Source organism: Myotis nattereri (genome assembly GCF_964212035.1).
Source record: "Myotis nattereri genome assembly, chromosome: 6".
In the NCBI taxonomy this organism is placed as follows: Eukaryota; Metazoa; Chordata; class Mammalia; order Chiroptera; family Vespertilionidae; genus Myotis; species Myotis nattereri.
The window spans coordinates 72,044,663-72,066,074 of record NC_138081.1 but is presented as its reverse complement, the minus strand read 5'-3'; the positions used below and the strand labels follow the sequence as shown (position 1 = coordinate 72,066,074).

Genomic DNA, 21,412 nt, shown 5'->3' with positions numbered 1-21,412 from the left:
AGCAGACCAGGCCAGTCCTGATTGCATTGAGTTTTTGACCTTCAGGCAGCTTTCAGGAAGGCCAGCTTTAAGAGGCCACACACTGCTCAGGTAATGGAAACCCTAATTGAGCCCAGTGTCGGCACTGAACTGAAGAACCAGAGATCAGTGTTTAAGGATAGAATTGGAAGGGTGGAGTACTACAGAAGTGGGAGCCAAACAGAGAGAACTCCAGAAGTCTGCAGGTATCCACTTGAGGCTCTGGCTATGTACTGACCAACACATACCTGAGAAAATGATACCATTGCCTGAGAAAGAAACACTCATAAATATATACTGGGCTGAGAATAGTTCTGTCTACAGAGCCAGAGTGGGAAGACCTTGTCATGCAATGCTCATCCTTTAGAATGCTCAGAAGCACGTTACTTTAGTTGTGAGCCTAAACTTGCCCTGTACCACAAGCTAATCTAAACCTATCTGAGCCAAGCTTAAATCAAACCTCAGAGGTATCCTACTGATTCCAGTAACCTATCTGCATGCCAGAGAAAATTTTAACACTATTAAAAGGAAGACAATAAAATAAAGTAGCCAACAAAATGTCAGGCATTCCATTAAAAATTACCAGGTTAAAAAAACACACAGACAGGAATATAAAACCCATGAGGAAGATAAAATGGTCATTATAAATGGACACACGCACAAAAGATAGAAATGATGGAACTAGGGTAGAGAAAAATATTATTATTCTAATTTGAAAAATGGAAAATTTTAAAAAAGATAATCAAATTCAACTTCTAGAAATGGGTTGACTCTTGAAAGTATGGAAAAATTTTTCTTACAAGGGCAGATAGTAAATATCTCAAGGTTATGGGCCATATGATCTCCATTGCCCATATTTAACTCTCCTTGTAGCACAAAAGCGACCATAGACAATATCTAGATGAATGCTGCAATAAATGGTGTCTTACAAAGGGTGTGTCTGATCAATGAGCAGTAGTTCACCGACTCTTGATCTAGAGGTTAATATGTCAGAAATAAAAAGTGCCCTTTTTATTTAGAATTAACTTCCAATGAAATCCTGTATAAGAAAAGATCAGTGGAAGTAGCATAACAACTATTCACAATGAAATACAATGATAAAAAACATTTATAGATAGGATCAGGTACATTTGAGACCACATCAAGCAGTCTAACATATATGTAATTAGAGTCCCAGAATAAAAAAAAAGGGGGGCCAGAAGTAATATTTGAAGAAATAATGGCTGATATCCCCCCTAAAATTTGTTGAAAACAAGTTCACAGATTCAGAAAGCTCAACAAATTCCAAGCAGATGAGAAGACCGAGGCTTGGAGTTGTGAGGTTATTTTCCGGAGGCATTTTCATAACAAGCTAGGATTCAAATCTGTTTGATGATTTGAAACCCAAGTTTTTACTTATTTGTTATACTTCCTCTCAAGCTTGATGGTATGAGTCTAGTCTTCACAACAAGAGGGAAAATCATATTTATTGAGAAACCAGCTATATATCAGGTGCTGTGCTAGATGTTATCGCATATACTATTTTATTCAATTATAATATCTCTATTAGATAAGAATAATCTCCCCATTTGACAGATGGGAAAGTTTAAAGTCACAGAGTTAACACAGAATGCTTAAAAAACAACCAGTCTGAAACATCACGGTATTGCTCCATTTAAGGCTGGACTCTGCCAGGGGGAGGTCCTGGTAGAAAAAGACAGGTAGAATAAACCTCAGGTCTTCGGGATTTACAGACTGTCTTCTCCTGTAAAATTTGGCTATATGGATAAAGTACTTGGAAAGGAAATAAGGTATATGCATTCTATAAGTAGAAATCATGTAGTTTAGAAACATTTGAAATAGAAACCTAATGATAAAGGAGGAAATGAGGCCTTTGATTTTAGCATTAGTTCAAGCAATCACTGGCACAATACAAATTACAGACAATAAATTTCAGAGCTAGTACACTAGCTCCCGGTATGGCTATAATACTTAGAACCATAAAACCATAGAATTGTGAAATTATTTACAGATTGTAGAATTCAGTCTATTCCTTTTGGAGCAATGGAAATGCAACCCAGTAGATTGTATCATTTACCTAAAATAGCATCATTGGTTATTGACCCTCTCTTCTAAGCAATCTCCAATTTCATTGCAGAAAATATAAATTATTCATGCAGAAAGACAAACCCAATTTTGGCAGGTCAGAGATTTCAATGAGATGTGAATTGGTTCAGGATTGTGATGTATGAATTGAGGCAGCTTTCCAGATTGCCTTAACTCAGCTGTCTTTCTGTGAAACAGACTATTTTGACTATCTAAATTGACCTCTATTCCATCCTATTCAACAGTCATTGGGTAGTTCATTAAGAAGAAGGTAAAGTAACAAAATGCAAAATTCTGAAAATCAAAGGATGTTAAAAAGGATACTTATAGAGAGGTCATTTTCCCTTTTTTGCCACATGTAAAATAATCAAAATAGTTTGTGACTGTACTCTAAAGAATTAAATATAAAAATGCTTTACTTTAAGCAAATGATCAAAAATATATGTCAACCATATGCATGCATACATACATACATAGATTCAGGCACACATGTTGCTCTGTAAGCCCCATGAAGACAGGGGCTGCATTATTCTCACACATTCCCAATACCTTGCATAGCAGCTGGGCAGCTGGTGGCTGTAGGTGCTCAATATTTATTGGGTGAATGAAAAAAAAAATGAGTGAAAAAGCACAAACATTTGGAAAAGCATAGATCTAAAGCAATACATGTAACTAGATTTTAAAGTATTAATTAGAAAAGATTGCAAATGACAATAATAAATAACATTTATAGATTGATTTTCGTGTGTTAGCCATCATGGGTAGTGCTTTTCTATACTTTTAGTTCAGTCAACCCTGTCTTGGGTTCTGCATGAAATTAGAAGTCTATCCCCTTTCAGGATTAGACCTAACAAGCCTTAAATGTTTTTAATCTCAGAAATTTTAGGACCCCAAGAATATATATTCAAAGACTATATGTGACTTTCAGGGTTTAGAGTAGTACTGGAAGGTAGTGGTGATCAAGAAATGTCAGCAATTTGTGTGTGTGTGTGTGTGTGTGTGTGTGTGTGTGTGTTCATCATAGAAGTGGCAGATCTGAGCTCGCCTTCATTCCTCTATCTGAAATTAAAAGCTTTGAGCAAATTTGAGCAAGCAAGCCAATGTGGTTTTCTCAAATGTTAGTCTTTTATTCAGAAAATTGCTGGAGATATTATGGTCATTTTTTAAATCTTTAGGGCTGGGAAAACAGAATTGTAATGATTAAATTTACTCAAAGCACTCCCAGGTTTCGATCCACTAGTCCATTCTGAACAGAAGTCCATGTCTTGGCATCTTAATAGTCTCTAAAGAAAGGTACACCCCCTCCCAAAAAGAGATAGATAGACATTGTAAAAAGACATCAAATCTTTGTACTCTGATAAACATGAAGGTTCTTTGGAGAAGTAGTACTCTTCCTTGCTTAAGAAAGGTGATTACTTTTTTTAATTTTCTGTAATCTACACCAAAAGGGAAATTAATAGAAAATAATAGATAGTTCATGCCTGGCTAGTGTTGCTCAGTGGTTGAACATTGACTTATGAACCAGGAGGTAATGGTTTCATTCCCAGTTGGGACACATGCCCGGGTTGTGGGCTCAATCTGGGTAGGATGCGTGCATGAGGCAGCTGATCAATGATTCTCTCTCATCATGGATGTTTCTATCTCTCTCTCCCAATCCTCGCCTCTCTGAAGTCAATAAAAATATATTTTAACAAAATAATAGATGGCTCAGGCTCTCATTAAAGACAGGAGGAATGTTCCCCCAAATGCTTCAGTCATTGACATACAACAACCCTATGATGCAAATACTATTGTCATCCCCCATTGGAGAAACAGACTCAGAGATGGTCAATATTTTTTTGAGACTTGAAATCAAGCCAAATTGTAAAACCAGGATTCAAACATAGTTTCTATGACTCCTGAGCCCATGATCTAGGTACCATATGTTCCTTTTCCCTCACATTGACTCCAAATGAGAAAGAAGCATGTGCTGAATTCATTTCTGTGAAGTCCTTCATGCTTCTCAAGAGATCCCCTGGCACATAGGATATTTAGTTAGTTCTCTGTTTAGCCTTTCCTTTTCACATGAGATCTGGCCAGGAGCATGGGCAAAGGGCCAAGCTCTGCAGCCCTTTCCAGATGCTATACACCCCAATAATCCCCTAAGCTCTTCACAGAAGAAAGTCTGAGCTTATTTCTCCCTAACTCCCCATGTTTTAAGGCTCCAGAAATCAAACTAACAATATTCTCGTGTGCCCTGTAGCCTACCAGTTAACAACACGCAACTCAGTCACTATTTGTCACTACCTGGTCTTGCCGCTTACTAATTGTAACTTTGAATATATTACTTAAACCCTCTAAACTTTGTCTGAAAAATAGACCTGTAAGAGTGTATACTTCATGGAGTTGTAAGAATTCAGGGAGATAATTTGTTTAAAACACTAGTTAGCAATACAGGCCATTTAATAAACATAATGCATTTACAGATTAGCTTGTTTTTATTCTTACCCCACCTGCTCTACTGGAGTACCGTAGACTAGAGAGCAGCTCTCAGGGAATAGTACTGTGCCTCATTCATGGAACACTCCCCTCCCTCCAGAGAGGGAAGAACTAGCAATATCGTCCCCAAAAGATTTCAGAATTATTATAAACTTGTGATAGCAGCGTGCCTCCCGCTCTTCCATTTTTGGAGAGAAAGTGTCTATTGAAGTCATCCTACCCCTCTTTCACCATCATACATTGATCTTGTGTGGAAGATAACTTTTCCTTTTGTTTTACTAGATTCTGGATAAAGAGCCACACCTGAGTCATATCCAGATTTGAACGTGATACAAATCACAAAATCCTGGACTTCAATCCTAATGCTGTAATTAGATGAGAGTTTTGACATCCAGGGATGAGGGTGAAGACATGTGGGAGTGATATGAATATATGTGATCAGAGGGCACACTGTGGTAAAATATAAAATTAGCTACAATCCCTGAAGCAATGTGACTGTATAAAAGGCAGAAGCTATTTCTTAAATCTGAGTTGGCACTACCTTGCTTTGCCTAATGTAATAGCAGACATGAAGCAAGCAAAGGATTAAGTAATGCTTGCACATTAGAGTTGCCCTATTTTTCTACTTTTAGACCCTGCAGCTGTTCACATGTAAAGAAGCTAAGGTTATTATCCTAATTAACAGCCCTACCAATTGCCATACATGTGAAGCCAGCTTCACTATTAATTGCTATCTTCTATGGTGAGTTAACTTTACATCTGGAAGGTAAAACGGGGAATGCATCATTTATTTTGCAGCACTTTCCCCTTAGGAACAAGTTGTCCACAAGTGTCTTCAGTTCTGTTCTGCTCTTTTCATGCATAAATCTTACAGTCAGGGAGGCATTCCATGAAGCAAAGGAGGCCATGATATGGCACTGACCAGGTGTGCATGGCATCTAAGAATGACACTTTCCCAAAGAGACAAGCCATGTCTCTCCTCCAACCTAATCTTCATGGTAATAAGAGTATAATCAGGTGATATCTGCCATATCCCTCTGTTTTACAACTCAGTTGGATAATGCTCTATAATAGTAAGACTGGTATTATTTACTTGGTCCTTCACAGTTACCAACAATGAAAATGATGCTGCATTTTTCTCTTCTACACATGCAATTATGGTTCAGGTTTATATGGTTTATCTCTGAAAGAACACAGAAAGACTGATGGTTTTTACATGACTGACACTGGTATATAGTTGTCTAAACAACAAAATTCATTACTGTACAATGGTAGAAGTCCAACAGAATTCCTTCCATGCAAATGTTTGTTGTGACTTTTGGGAACCCCTTGAAGACATCAACACATAACAAACCTATAATTCTGTTTCTGAGAAGAGGACAAATACTCAAACTGCTTATCCAACAGCTCTGAAAGATCGTTATGTTGTTCTTTTTTATTTTTTTTTCTATCCAAGACAACACTGATTCAACAAGGCCTCTGTCCCTTGCCCGTTGGTGACAGTTACATGTGTTATGTAGTCATTTTTCCACTTGGTGAAGAGAGCAACGAAGTTTTCTGTAGTCACAACTTTTGCAGATCACAAACAAAACAAAGATGAGAAAGGCAGGTGAAGAAAGCAGATTTGACCCACCATTGGCTGCATGACAGTCTGGGTAGATGGAAGATATTAATCAGATATATCGATCCGAAGGCAACTGCTTGTCTATCTTGGTCCCTGTTGACCATCAGCACCCATAACAACGTCTAGCAGATGATGTATATCTACTGAAAGGCAAAAGAAGGGGAATTATTCACATGATTTCTGCTAGATCCTGGTCTCATCCTAGTTAGCAGTACCCTATCTTTTTCCTTAGAACAGAGCTCTAACTTCAGATTTTCCCATATCTGTGGTAAGCATTTAGCCAAAAGAAAAATATAGCAATACATCAGTAATAGTTAGTGAAGTAATAACTATCATAACTTATATTATAATTTCTTAAACTTCCCAGAAATTAGGTCTATTCCATGGAAGAAAACAAGAATGGAATCAAGAATATTTCCTTGTACTTATTTGTTCAGACACATATAAATGAAAGCCAAAATAATAATGATAGGTCATGATATATTTTTTAGAAAATTATAAGCCACAGTTCGCTGATTTACATTTGAGCAATTCTCAGGTAATTGAGAAGCATTGAATGCTTGGGGCCCTTGTCAGTCTGGCTTACTGCTTTGCTGGCACTTCTGTCTGGCTGGCTGTGCTGACAGTGTAAATCAAGGCATTATTATTAGATTGACCACATGCCCTAGGCTGTTGTTTCTTTGTTTTGGGACAGAGATAGGAAATTTGACTGGGGCCCCAGAGATCTATGGGGGTAAAAAAAAAAAAAACACAGAAAAGAAGGAGGAGGGGAAAGAAATGTGCAGTGATAAGAGATTTCTGCTGTAAAAGTCGTGACACAACATGAGTTTGACTCTGGCAGAAGCAAACTTGGCAATGTGGGTCAAGAATTAACCTACAGGGATGCGAGGCTAACATCTCCTGAGACATGTCTCTAAATTACATCAAAAACTTCTATGAAGGATGTGTAAGTATTATACAAATTTTAAAAAATGTATTAGTCCAGTCTGTGTATTTTAACACGATTCTTTTGTCAATGAATAATAAGTTCCTCTACATATATGGAGAGTAATATAAAGGTTAACCATATACTTCAAAATATTCTGAATTTAAAACTATAATTAGGATATTTGAGGAAGTACTTTTAGCTGTTGGTGTTTAAAGTAGCTCACTGTCTTGCAATTCAATAAAGTAGTAGGAAATAGACTATAATGAAAACTACATAAACATTATTTGGTTGTTAAGTTAGTGTATGAGTTTATTATTAGATTTGTTATTTACTTTTCCAAAAGAGGTCCTAGATATTCTAACATTTTCTTGATTTTATTACAAAAGGATTAGGGATATTAATTGAATTTTAAGCTTCTTAAGTATTTCCAAAATTATACATTTGATTAGTAACATGTCACTGTTGCCCTTCATATTTTCAGAGTGAAAAGGGGTGAAATCTCATAATACAGGATTTGCATTGGGCTTGATGATCTTTAAGGTTCTTTCTTGCCTCAAAACTTTATGAATCTTAAATTTTAAAAAATGTGACAATGAATAAAAACCTTTAAAATGTCCTCCTTTAATGTTTGTTTTCAAAAGATTCTTTTTCTCCTAAAACTATAATAGGTGAAGCCTCCAACTGTGATTGGTCAATTCCACACCCTTTTCTTTGGATCCATCCGAATGTTCTTTCTTGGGGTGTTAGGCTTTGCAGTCTATGGGAATGAGGCTTTGCACTTCAGCTGTGATCCAGACAGGAGAGAAATAAACCTGTTCTGTTACAATCAGTTCAAGCCAGTCACTCCACAAGTAAGTTTTTCTGTGTGCCCATAAGCCTTACTCTACACCAGATAAAATTGTTTCCTTTTAAATATAAATTAATGCCATAATGAAATTAAAAATACCTTAATAGGTATAATTTCTAGAATTATTACTGTTTTTAACCAGTTGTTTATTTCAGGTAAATTAATTTGAGTTGATTGAGAGTTTCTTCCAACATTTTATTATCTACTGATGTTAAAATTATACTCCAGGCCTGTAATTAGAAAATGGAAATTACATAGCTACTAAAATAAAGTATTTCAACAATATTAGATAACTAGAGACCCGGTGCACAAAAATTTGTGCACTCGGGGGGGGGGGGGGGAAGGGCGGGTACCTCAGCCTGGCCTGTGCCCTCTTGAGTCTGGGACCCCTCAGGAGATAACACCCTGATGCCACCCAGGTGGCAGAGGGCAGGCCCAATCCCTAGGTATAGCCCCTGGTCAGGCTCAGAGCAGGGCCTATTGGGGAGGTGGGGTGCCGCCCCCTATCATGCACAGAGCAGGGCGGATCGGGAGGTTGCAATGCCACCCTCAGTCATGCTCAGGGTAGGGCCCATTGGGGGGTTGGGGCACCGCCGCCTGTCACACTCAAGGCAGGGTCGATGGGGAGGTTGCGGCGCCAACCCCTGTCACGCACAGAGCAGGGCCAATGAGGGGGTTGGGGCGCTGCCCCCTGTCACTCATAGAGCAGTACCCATCGGGGGGTTGGGGCTCCTTACCCTGTCATGCACAGAGCAGGGTCGATCAGGGGGTTGGGGAGCTCCCCACTGTCACGCACAGAGCAGGGCCCATCAGGGGGGTTGGGGAGCTCCCCTCTGTCACCCACAGAGCAGGGCCCATCAGGGGGTTGAGGAGCTCCGCCCTGTCACAAACAGAGTAGGGCCGATAGGGGAGTTGGAGCACCGCCCCCTGTCACACACAGAGCAGGCTGGATCAGGGTGTTGGGGCGCCACCCTCTATCACCCACAGAGCAGGTCCGATCGGGGGTTGGGGCGCCGCCACTCTCACACTCAGGGCAGGGCCGATGGGGAGGTTATGGCTCTACCCTGTCACACACAGAGCAGGGCCCGTGGGGGGTGGGGGGGCGGTTGGGGCGCCGCACCGTCATACACAGAGCTGCGGGGCGATCAGGGGGTTGGGGAGCTCCCCCATATCAGGCACAGAGCAGGGCTGATCAGGAGGTTGGGGCACCTTCCCCTGTCACGAACAGAGCAGGGCAGATAGGGAGGTTGTGGCCCCGCCCCCTGTCACACACAGAGCCACAGGGCTATCAAGGGGTTTGGGCGCTGCTCCCTGTCACCCTGTTCCCGGTGCTGGGAGGCCTCGAGGTTCCGCTGATCCCGGTGCTGGGAGGCATTTTACCCTTTTACTATATAGGATAGAGGCCTGGTGCACGGGTGGGGGCTGGCTGGTTTGCCCTGAAGGGTGTCCTGGATCAGGGTGGGGGTCCCCACTTGGGTGCTTGGCCAGCCTGGATGAGGGGATGATGGCTGTTTGCAGCTGGTCACACACCCTTCAGGGTGGAGGTCCCCACTGGGGTGCCTGGCCAGTCTGGGTGAGGGGCTGAGGGCTGTTTTCAGATTGGGACTGAAGCTCCCAACTGCTCTTTTTTTTTTTTTTTTTTTTTTTTTTTTTTTTTTTTTTTTTTTTTTTTTTTTTTATTCTGGGCCAGCTTTAGCTCTGAGGCCCCAGCTCTTAGGCCTCCGCTAATGAAAGCAGCTATCTGGTTTGTTTCAGTTCTCGAAACTCTGTATCAACTCCAGCTCTGAGATCCCAGCTGGCTGAAAGCTGGTTTCTGGAGTTTTGTTTAGTGTCTGTATTTGTTACAATGTTTGAAACTGCAGACTCAGAGGCCTGCAGCTGCAGGCGGGGAACGTTGGAGTCCTCCGTCACTATAGCAAGCAAGCCTCATGTTAGTTTCAAGCTGCCTGGGTGCCGGCTGCCATCTTGGCTGACAGTTAATTTGCATATTGCCCTGATTAGCCAATGGGAAGGGTAGCGGTCGTACGCCAATTACCATGTTTCTCTTTTATTAGTGTAGATTGGTAGGTGATGATAGTATAATATGACTACATTTTCACAATTTAATTTATTAATTAAAAGAGATATGTTCTTCGTTATTACCTTCATTATATTATTTTTATTGCTTATAAGACTTATGAAACTTGGAATTCTTAAGTTAACCACTCTTGATAATCAATGGATTTTTAAAGTGTATTTTGGTTATATGTTGATTGATTTGACTAAGATATTTCTGACATATTTTAGGTATTTTGGGCACTACAACTAGTGATTGTCTTGGTTCCTGGTGCTACTTTCCATCTTTATGCTGCATTTAAAAGCATCAGTCAAGAATGCATTCTTCAAAAGCCCATCTACGCTGTGGTTTATATCGTCTCTGTTTTAGTAAGAATCAGTCTAGAGGTGATATCATTTTGGCTTCAGATTCACCTCTTTGGTTTCCAAGTCACGCCTCTCTACCTGTGTGATGCTGGATCTCTGGGGGGGGGAAGTTTACTATTATAAAATTCATGGTGCCAGATCACTTTGAGAAGACCATCTTTCTCATTGCAATGTACACATTTACTGTAATTACCATGGTATTATGTGTTGCTGAGGTTTTTGAGATCATTTTTAGAAGACTATGCTTTCTAATTAAGCAGTGACCCAGAGGTTGATTAATTGCTATCATACCACAGTTATTGATCAATCATTGTAATTTATTTTTACCTTATTCAGTGAGTGCCTCTATATCAAACATAAATATTTATTCTTTCAATATACCTCAGTGTGTCCAAGATGTATGTTTAGTATAAAATATAATGCTAACTTCTAAGGCAGGAATTCTTGAACAAATATTTCAGTCTATTTTAATTTTGTCATGCATTAGATAATATACATAGAACTAATGTTAACTTGTCTAACCACTACTTTTACACTATGGAATACTATGCAGCTTTAAAGAAGATGGATCTCTTACTCTTTAGGACAGCATGGAGGGATCTGGAGAGTATTATGCTAAGCAAAATAAGCCAGTCAGAGAAAGATAAATATCACATGATCTCACTCATATGTGGAATCTAATGAACAAAATAAACTGATGAACAAAATAGATCCAGAGACATAGAAGTATGGAACAGTCTGTCAAATCTCAGAGGGAAGGTGGGGCTGGGCATGGGGGGTAGAGAGAGGTCAACCAGGGAACTTATAAGCATATTAGAGGCCTGGTGCACAAATTCGTGCACCAGTGGGGTCTCTCAGCCTGGCCTGCGGGATCGGGCCCAAACCTGCTCTCCAAAATCCCCCAAGGGGTCCCAGATTGCAAGAGGATGTAGGCCATGCCAAGGGACTCCAGTGGTGCACAATTGGGGCCAAGGAGGGACATGGAGGTTGGCCAGCCATGGAGGGGCTGCGGGAGGGTTTCAGGGTATGTCCAGCCTATCTCACTCAGTCCCAATTGGCTGGAACCCAGCAGCAAGCTCACCTACCAGTCAGAGCATATCCCCCTGGTGATCAGTGCACATCATAGTGACTGGTTGACCGGTCAACTTTCTGCCCCCTGGTGGTCAGTGCATGTCATAACAAGCAGTTGAGCAGCCTTAGCATATCATTAGCATATTATGCTTTGATTGGTTGAATGGCTGACCGGAAGATCAGACACTTAGCATATTAGGCTTTTATTATATAAGATATGCATAGTCCATGGACACAGACAATAGTGGGGTGAAGACCTGGTTAGGGGGTGTAGATTGGAGGGGGTCAATGGGGAAAGAAAGGGGGACATTTGTAATACTTTCAACAATAAAGATATATTTAACAAATAGTACTTTATAGAGTTCTCTGACATACAATATCTTAATAGACACAGTATTTTGTGGATAGAGAAACTTTTATTATCCCTTTTATACAAAGTGAAAAATTTTGGCTCAAGGAGGTTAATACATGGGCCCAAATTCACACAATCATACTGGAATTCAGATCTCCTAACTCTGAAGTTATCTCTCTTTCCACTGAGCCATGAGTTTAAACTTAAGGATATGATTATATTTGCAGTCATGTAAAGTATAACTTATTTAAGCACAAAAGTTGTGAGTTAATTATTAAAAGAGTCATTCTATATTTGATCACTGACTTGAAGAAATGTGGCAATTACATTTTTGATATTATACGCTACTGTTTTCTTGAAATTTTTAACATTAAATGATATGGTAATATAGCCTCCAAATAAATAAAAATGGTATGTAAAATATTGTGCAAGGCTTTCTTGTTTCTTGTTGAAATAAATTAAAATCTCTGTGCTCATAGTTATAACTATCACTTCTATATTCAAGATTATTGAAATGGAAAATTATATTTATATTACATTAGACTTTCAAAATAGCCATGAAATTATTTCAAAGACAATTTTATATCAATTCAGTGCATTTCTTTTTATCTGTCTGCCTTACCAATAATCATCTTCATTTGGTGTAATTTAAAATCTTTATGTATGACTGCCTTCTACTGGTGCCTTATTAGAGAAATAAGTAGAGTCAGTCAATTACTGAGGTTTTCAATCTTTCCCTCAGTATTATTCAGCCTATGTTTGATGTCACGAATTTCTAGATTTAGGATTTTTAAATTCTTGAGGCTTTCTTTACATGAGTACACAGGAGAAAAATCCAGCTTACCAACATTCAACAAATAGCTGCTGAGTATCATTTACCATTTGCTACATTGAGAGTTCATATACAAAGATAAGAAAGATTTAGTACCTTTATGAGGTCATATTCTAGTGGGAGGGTCAGTGGCATAACAAGAGGGTTGGCTGATAGAAATAGCCCACTCAGAGAGAAGGAATATTTATTCACTGTCTTTGTCTAGAATCCCTAGCCCCTCGTGCTAATAAATAGCAACAATGTTCAGTCCATTTCATTCTTATTTTTAAATTCATTAAAGATAATGCACACTTTATTGCCTGCCCCAAGGTAGTCTGCTACCACCAATCCTCGCACACACAAAAATGTCTTCATATTGAGTAATATTTCCCTGCACTGTTGGAAGGCTGGTAATTTTTTATTGGATCCCAGAATGGGCGTTTGACTTTGTTGAATGCTGGAGATATTTTTGTGTTCCATAAGTATACTTAAACTTTATTCTGAGGCACAGTTAAGTTACTTGGAAACAGTTTTTCTTTTGTGATTTTTTTAAGCTTTATTAGGTGGGAACCGGTGTAGCCCTCACTGAAGGGCTAATATTGCCCCATTTCTAAAAATAAAGCCTTTCTGAGAGCTCTATCAAATTCTCCTTTGGTGTTTCAGAAATATTATTCTTCCACCATTCTCACAATCTTTAATCTCATCCTCAAACAGAAAAGAGTTTTATTACACTTGGGTTGCTATAGCAAGGTAGCCAGACTGGATGGCTTATAAACAAAATAAATTTATTGCTCATCGTTCTGAAGGCTGAATCTCTGAAGTCAGGGTGGCAGCATGGCCAGGTTCTGGTGAGAGCTCTCTTCTGGTTACATATTTGCCATTGTACTTTCACAAGGTGGAAAGAAGGTAAAAGAGCTCTCCGGGGTCCCCTTTATAAGGACACAGATCCCACTCATAGAGACTCACCTTCATGCCTAACCTCCTCCTAACGGTCTCACTTCCCCACATCATCACATTGCACATTAGGATTTCAAATTAGAAATTAAACAGGAGGAAAGTAAAAATAACAGCACAAAATAGAACACTGCAAGCAATAGAGAAAAATCAAACAAAAAGCTGGTTCTTTGAAAAGATCAGTAAAACAGAAGACCTTCTCAGTAGAGTGATTGAGCTATTAAAGGAGAACATGAAAATTAGACATTTCATAAATGAAAAAAGGCCCATCACAACAGAACATTAAGATGATTGCAAGAGAACACCATATGAACAATGTCATACCAATAAGTTTGATATTTAGATAAAAAGGAGCAATTCCTTGAACGGCACTGATTGCTAAAAACTTATTCTACAATAACTAGGAAATATGAATATTCTTGAAAATATTAAAGAAATTAAATATGAAAACAATTAAAAGTGTTTCCACAAAGAAAATGCCAGGCCCACATAGCTTCAGTGGAGAATTCCATCAAATGTGTAAAGAAGAAATAATACTCCACAATCTCTTAGGAATTAGAAGGGAATATTTGCCATTTCATTTAATGAATAATCATTTAACACTGATTTTAAAAATTCTTAGCAAAAATATATTAGCAATTGTAATACAGCTAATATATTATATGTATAGCTATACTAATAATACGGTAATGTGCAAATTGGTCGGGATGTTGACACAGTAATGACTGATCAGCAGGCTGAGTGTGCAGCAGGCGCAGGTGGGCAGGGACTTGCAGCGCGGGGGATAGGGGCGGGGCGCGGCAGAGAGGCCTCTCTGCGTGCCTGCACTGGGGGTTCACAGGTGCTCAGAGAGGCTCCTCCGCCATGGGCCCGGCCTGGGGATCTGCAGGCACGGGGAGGTCCGCAGGCCTCCCCGGCTCTGGCCTACCTCTTTGGAGCAATCCATCGAGGAGCCCCGGAGTTCACAGTTTGATTCCTGGTCAGGGCACATGCCTGGGTTGCAGGCTCAATCACCAGTGTGGGGTGTGCAGGAGGCAGCCAGCCAATCAATGATTCTCTCTCATCATTGATGTTTCTATCTCTCTCTCCCTCTCCCTTCCTCTATGAAATCAATAAAGATATATTTTTTAAAGAGGTAACCATGTAAATTAAATAAAAAGTATCTGAGAAATTCTATATGCAACATCTCACTTAATAGTGGAAGGATGAACAATTTCTCCTATAATTGTGGAAAAAGGCAAGGATGTGCACTTTTACCACTTCTGGTTAACATTAAAACTAGAGGTCAAGACAAAATAAAAACAAAATAAACATATATTTTGAATTTATACTTATTAGTAAATGTAACAAAAAATACAAGATATACATATTAGAAAATAGTATTTTTACAGAAATAAACATGTACATAGTAAATTCTAAAGAATGTACAAAAAGGTATTAGAATAAATAATTAAATTTATAAAGATTAATATATCTGTAGATTAATAAGGAATGAAATTTAAATTTTTTAAAATGTCATTTGAAATATTATTCAAAAATGTGAAACACATAGGGATAGATTTCACAATAGATGTTCTAGATTTGTACAATAAAAACTACAAAACAATGCTGAAAGAAATTAAAGATGCTTTAAATAAGTAGAACAATAAACCACAGTCATGATTTGAAAGACTTAATCTTTTATAACTCCAGCCACTCCAAATTGATCTATAGTTCCCATACAATTCAAGTCAAAAATCTCAGCCAGCTTTTGTAGAAATTAACAAGATGCTTTGAAAATTTATATAAAAATACAAAGGACTTGGAATAGCCAACCCAGTTTTGAAAAAGCAAACTAAAAGTAGATGACTCACACTATGTACTCTCAAGACTTACTATAACAGTACAGTAAGCCAAACAGTGTGCGGTTGGTATGGGATAGGTATACTGGTTACAGTCATACTAAAAGATTACAATTAGTTCTACAAATATATAGTTGTGCGATTTTGTTTTTGTTTTTAATTCACTAACATAATTCAATTATGCTGGAAAACAAGATATGCATGTTGAAAAAATAAACTGTAATTTTTACCTCCAGTCCTGACCCAGCCATGAATGTTTAAATAGGCCTGGCCAAGTCATCAGGGTCTTCTCTTTCAGTCTTTTGCAGGAACTTTTAAGGAAAAAAACTATCTCTAACTAATAGAATGTGAGTCTCATGGTACTGGAACCCAAATTTCTACCATATACAGTGTACCCCAAAGATACAGCAATGGATATATATTTTCTGATTACATTGATTGAGTCCTGTCATTTGCCACCAAAATAGTTGTGACCACAATTGGAACATAAAGTTTTGCTGTGAGATGATCTCACATACACTGGAGTCTAGGGAGTGATGCAAAACATTTACTTTTTTTCTATCAAAACACCTGTCAGTTCAAGTATCACTCCTTTTTCTTCTTCCTGTGGTTGCCATGAAACCCATCTCTGCCCTCTCCTCACTGGCCAAGATTCTACCTCCATCCTGAAGGGTAATGTTAGATTTTTCAGCAAAGGAAAGTTGATCTTTTTCTTCATAGTAAAATATCATAGTGAATTCTTTACTGTAAAATATCAACAGGAAAACCCAACCTAATGTTGTTCATACTTATTTTGACTCATAGCATAATTTCAATGTATTATTAGGCTAACAGTTATCTATGTTAATTTCCCCACTCATATCAATTATTCTCTACTGACGGTAGTATGGTGCTTAGGAAAAAAGATCATGTGTTGGCAGGTGGAGTAAAATCCAATTCTAACCATTTCAATTAATTGGATACTTTGTTCCTCTTCTCCTAGAATGTATGCAATTGAGAAAGGGACCTTGAGCAACCTCCATTCCTGAAGGGAGTGATTAGGAAAATAGCAGAAAGCTGCAGCTTTCACCAGAAAGGAAGAGAAACACTTGTCTTTTTTGGATGTAATATAAAATGGAGAAAAGACAAAACACAAGAATGTATTTTTGGTCTAGAGAGCCATTCAAGTCAAGTAGTAGTGGCTAGGTTCACAGGCTCTGAAACTAAAGTACCTGGATTTTAATGTTGAACACTCATACTTACTGGCTGTGCCCTAGTACAAGTTATATACATCTTATGTCCTATTTTTCTCATCTGTAAAACGATGAAAATGATAACACTACCTTCCTCATAGGGTTGTGATAAAAATTGAGTTGATATAAAGCTCCTAGAAACATGTATGGTACATAGATCTTCAATAAATGCTCACTAGTTATCATTACTTTGTTGTGGTGGAGATGAGGTGAAACAAATCCTATTTCACCTTAATCTCAATAGCAGTAAGTACACTCTTTGTCCGAGGCAATCAAGACAGAAGGTCTGGCTTGAAAAGAGTAGGGAAGGCTTGTAGAATCAGGTGTGTGCTGGTGATTCACTAGGGCATTTGTCCTCAACCCTAGATATTCCATTAAAATTTCTTGAAGACTTTTTCAAAATACAATGGGGCCTTGACTTACGAGTGTCCCGACCAACGAGTTTTTCGAGATATGAGCCGTCTCTCAGCCGATTTTTTGCTTTGAATTGCGAGCTAAAATTCGGGTTACGAGCCAGCTTCAGATACCCCACCGCTAGTTGGCACAGCAAACGTCACAGTGAACGCCACACCATCAGCCCAGCATCACGTGTCATTGTAATGGTGACAACTGATTTGACATACGAGTAATTTGAGTTACGAGCTCCGTCACAGAACAAATTAAACTCGTAAGTCAAGGCCCCACTGTGCTGATATTTAGGATCCAACCCAGCACAATTAAATCTGAATGCCTTGTGGTGGGACCTAGATATGAATCTTTAAGAAAACTTCTGAGATGATCTTTAAGGACAACCACAGTTGAGAATCAAGAAGTAATACAAAGAGAATAAATGAGAAGTCATAAGACAGAGAAAGACATTTATGGTTCACCCACTCTGCTTTGCTTCATTAATTTCTCTACCAATCCAGCAACTTCTGACTGGAAAGTCAGGATAGTGGGAGTAAGAGAAAAGAAATCATAATGGCTTTGTTTGTTTGGGCCGCTATAAGAAAAGACCACCGTCTGCATAGCTTATAAACAACAGAAATGTATCACCTCTCAAAGGTCCCAAGGGCAATTCACGCCTTTATACTTTTTTTCAAATCAATAAACCTTATTTTGTTTTTTTTCCCTTTCTATCCTTCCTTCTGCCATAGAAGGGGTGATGGGGCCTGTGACCACCACCAACAGAAGTTAAAGCAAGACAAACATTCTCCTCCTTCCCACCAGGAGAGAGCGCTGGTGTCTCTCAGACTTTCTCCCGAGCCAAGCGCACTGAGATGGTTTCCGGCTGGAAACCCGTCGTTGACTTGTTGCTCAGCAACGGGAGAGTGGGCGGGACTTGCCGTGCGCGCTCGTGCGCGTGACCTCCCCGCGGAAGCGGAAGTCCCGGCGGCGCGCGAGTAGGAAGTGGGAAGTGTTGGCGTGGAGATGGCTGCGTTGGCCCCGCTGCCCCCGCTGCCCCCACAGTTCAAGAGCATACAGCATCATCTGAGGACGGCTCAGGAGCATGACAAGCGGGACCCCGTTGTAGCCTATTACTGTGAGTTTTCCCGAGTCGCCGCGGCCTTCCGTCCCTCCTGGGGCCCACACGCCTCTCTGGGGTCCTAGGGGCAGGCCCCGCCTCCTGGCTTCGGACTGGATTTCTAACCTGTGCCCCCTCCTCCCGCGGGGTCCCGACCTTTGCTCTGCCCCCGTGCAGGCCCTGCCAAGGCAAAACTGCAGAAGCACCGTGGTGTCCACCGTCCCTCCTGTTTTAGGCCTATTCCTAAACTGACTCCTTGGCCTCGTGAACACTGAAACAGACTGCCCGAAGGTGTTTTTGTTTGTGTTTTGTCTGTGTGCACACTCACAAGCCTCTGATCTCCGCCAGGGAAGCCTGACAATAACCGGGGTAGCTGAGCAATTGAACTGGAGTAGCGAAGGTGGTGAGCGTCCCAAAGACAGTAGCGATGTGGACAAAAGGAATACAGACTAATTTTGTAAACATAGCCGTAAGTGCAGGTTAATTATGACAAATGCAAACCAGGTCAAGGACTCAGACATGGTTAAATGGAGAGTATCTGCCACAACACAAGCGTTTTGAGTTTACCATTCCCACTTCTGCATCCAAACTGCTCTCTCCCACCAGTGAGAATTTGTCGTCTTAATACTGCGATTTAGACGTTTGGTAGCAACATTCTCGCTTTGGTTGATTGTCATACTTGTAATGTACAGTCGATGCAAAGGAAGCACGGCTTTAAATTGTTCAAACATTTTTCCTTCGCAGTCAAGAGAGTAGTTCTAGTAGTGTTATGTCCATTTTATTTTAGATCCCGTACTCCAACTTTATTGCACATAAGTAACCTGGCGACTGTAAATCTCTTGAAAAGGACTTTTAGAGTTAAGCTCCACATAAGGTGTCCTCTGTTGTGACTGTTACTAAAGCTGGCTGAAATCTGGTCCTCTGTCACCCTGCTGTAGTCCAGGCGTACCCATTTTCATTTCTCACATGTGCAAGGCCCTTTCGAACCTCCATGTTCTTCACCTGGGAGCATCTACCTTTTATTCTCCACTTGGCAAATTCCAAATGGTTAAAAATATAACCCAGATGTCACCTATTCTGTAGTCAGTAAGTTGAATACTCTCTAGGCTTTGCCTCATTTTGTTCAAATCTTACAGTATGATTTCAGTTGAATACTTACCCGGTTCCTCAAGCAGGGACCATTAATCACTCATTCAGCGTGTATTTATATTGAGCTTGTACCTATGTCAAGCATTACCAGGCACTGTGGCTACAGTTCCCCGCATTCATGAAGTTTGCATGCAGTGGGATGGAGAGATTAAACAATATGATGAGTATATTATGTAGAAGGTTATGGAGAAAGATAAAGCAGGGGAAGAGAATAGGAGTACCAGGAGCAGGGTGGTAGGGAGCGCAGAAGAAATGTCACTTTCAAAGTGGTCCGTTAACTGCTTCAGTGAGTTCATATCTGAGCAAAGACTTGAATGAAAACAGGCTTTTCCCCATCTGGCAAACAGTGTTCTCTTTTCTCCATAGCAGGAATAACATGTACAAAAGTTCTGAGGGAGTGCTGTTGAAGGAGGATCAGGCAGCCATTGTAACTGGAGTGGTTAGATAGAGTAAGGAGAAAAATGATGTGATGTGGACAAAGAGGTAATTGCTTACAACAATGAAATAGGAGCTATAGTCCATGTCTGAAACTAATCCCTATTCATGGGCTCTGTGTTGTATGCCTTTGTGACTACCCAGGGACCCTTTATTTCCTGTGTCATTATCCTCTCCCTCTCACCATTTCTTTCTAAACTTACCCCAGTTTCCTTCATTTAAAAAATAAGAGAAATTCTCATTGTGACATTCTCCTAAAGTTGCTTTCCTGTGTGCCCAACCTCAAAGATTAGCTTGAAATAACTGCCTGTAGTTGTTTTTACAACCTTATCCCATAGAACAGGAGTGGGCAAACTTTTTGACTCGAGGGCCACAATGGGTTCTTAAAAAGCATGGATGGAGTGTTTGTGTGAACTAATATAAATTCAAAGTAAACATCATTACATAAAAGGGTACGGTTTTTTTTTTTTGTTTTTTTTTTTAGTTTTATTCATTTCAAAAGGGCCGATCCGGCCCTCAGGCCGTAGTTTGCCCACGGCTGCCATAGAATCTTATCAGCCCATTGAAATCTGGTTTTCATGCCCATTATTTCACTGAAACTGCGCTCAGCAGGGTCAAGAACAAACATTTTTATTGCTAAATCCAACTTAAAAATATTTTTTAGTGAAACATATGCTTATTAAAGAACATATATAGTGGGTGTGGGCAATTTAAGGAATAATAAAATGAACATACCCACCATGTTTGATGTTATTAGACTTTTAAATTTTTGCCAGTCTGGTGGACATGAAATGGTGTGTCATTGGAGCAAAATTTGCAATTCATTGAGTCTTAATGAGATTGAGCATCTTTTCATATGTTAATTAATCATTTGTGATTTCCTATTGAAATATTATTTATTGCTTTTGACCATTCTATTTCACCATATGTGTTAATAATCTAGATATTATTCCTTTGTTGTATGCATTGCAAATGTCTCCTCCGAGTTCATTCCATAAAGTCCTTTGATGTTCAAAAGTTCTTAATTTTAAAATATAGCCAGTTTACCACCCTCTTCCCTATGATTTGTATTCTGATTTTCTAGTCCTTGGTTTCCTTTTGTGTAAGTAGTACCTGGTTTGAGACTTTGGCATATTATTCATTATCTATTTTCTCCTGAAATTTTGATTACACATGTGTTGCACTTTCCTTCTTTATTTCTTTGTCTCTTAATGCTTTCAGAGTTTGCATCCCTTTGTCTCTCTGAGCTACATTTGGTGTAATTTCTTTAGGTCTGTGCTCATCTTCATATAGGTATTCTGTAGTATAACCCAGGTATTGTGTTTCTACTTTATTTTTTTATTTCTAGATCTTCTGTTATCGTTTCTTTTCAAATTGACCTACCCATTTCTGTTAATCTTTTGTTACTATATTTCTTAAACATTCTTATTTCTTTAAATGTTTTAAATATATTTATATTCATATATGCTGTCTGATAATTCCTGTAGCTGCTGTATTCATGGGTATATAACTTGTGCTCTAGGCATGCTGAACCAGTACTTTTCAGACTTCTGTGTGTAAGTAATTCTACAGGAATCCTTTTCCCAATTCTCAACTCCCTGTTTCTTACAAGACTCCTTTGGCTACAGTAGCAATGCAATATGCTGCTTTCTCTTTTTCCAC

At 39.4% G+C, this 21,412-nt stretch overlaps 2 protein-coding genes across 7 annotated transcripts in view; both read left to right on the top strand.

Annotated features, from left to right (window-relative positions):
• Positions 1–7,112: 7,112 nt before the first annotated feature.
• Positions 7,113–10,664, top strand: GJE1 (gap junction protein epsilon 1; the record flags this gene model as incomplete). The annotated part of the gene is given in 4 exon segments (XM_081094919.1): positions 7,113–7,151; positions 7,802–7,984; positions 10,267–10,500; positions 10,503–10,664. Coding segments are annotated over 4 exon segments (618 nt in total).
• Positions 10,665–18,011: 7,347 nt separating this feature from the next.
• The window catches only part of VTA1 (vesicle trafficking 1), a 45,562-nt gene continuing 42,161 nt past the window's right edge, over positions 18,012–21,412 (top strand). For 3 of the 6 annotated variants that reach the window (XM_081094424.1, XM_081094422.1, XM_081094419.1), the window contains exon 1: positions 18,049–18,184. In XM_081094424.1, coding sequence (XP_080950550.1) covers positions 18,073–18,184 — 112 coding nt within the window. In that variant the 5' untranslated portion in view covers positions 18,049–18,072. Of the gene's footprint in view, positions 18,185–21,412 lie in introns of all 6 variants that reach the window. The other 3 variants (XM_081094420.1, XM_081094423.1, XM_081094421.1) reach the window with 3 other exon arrangements.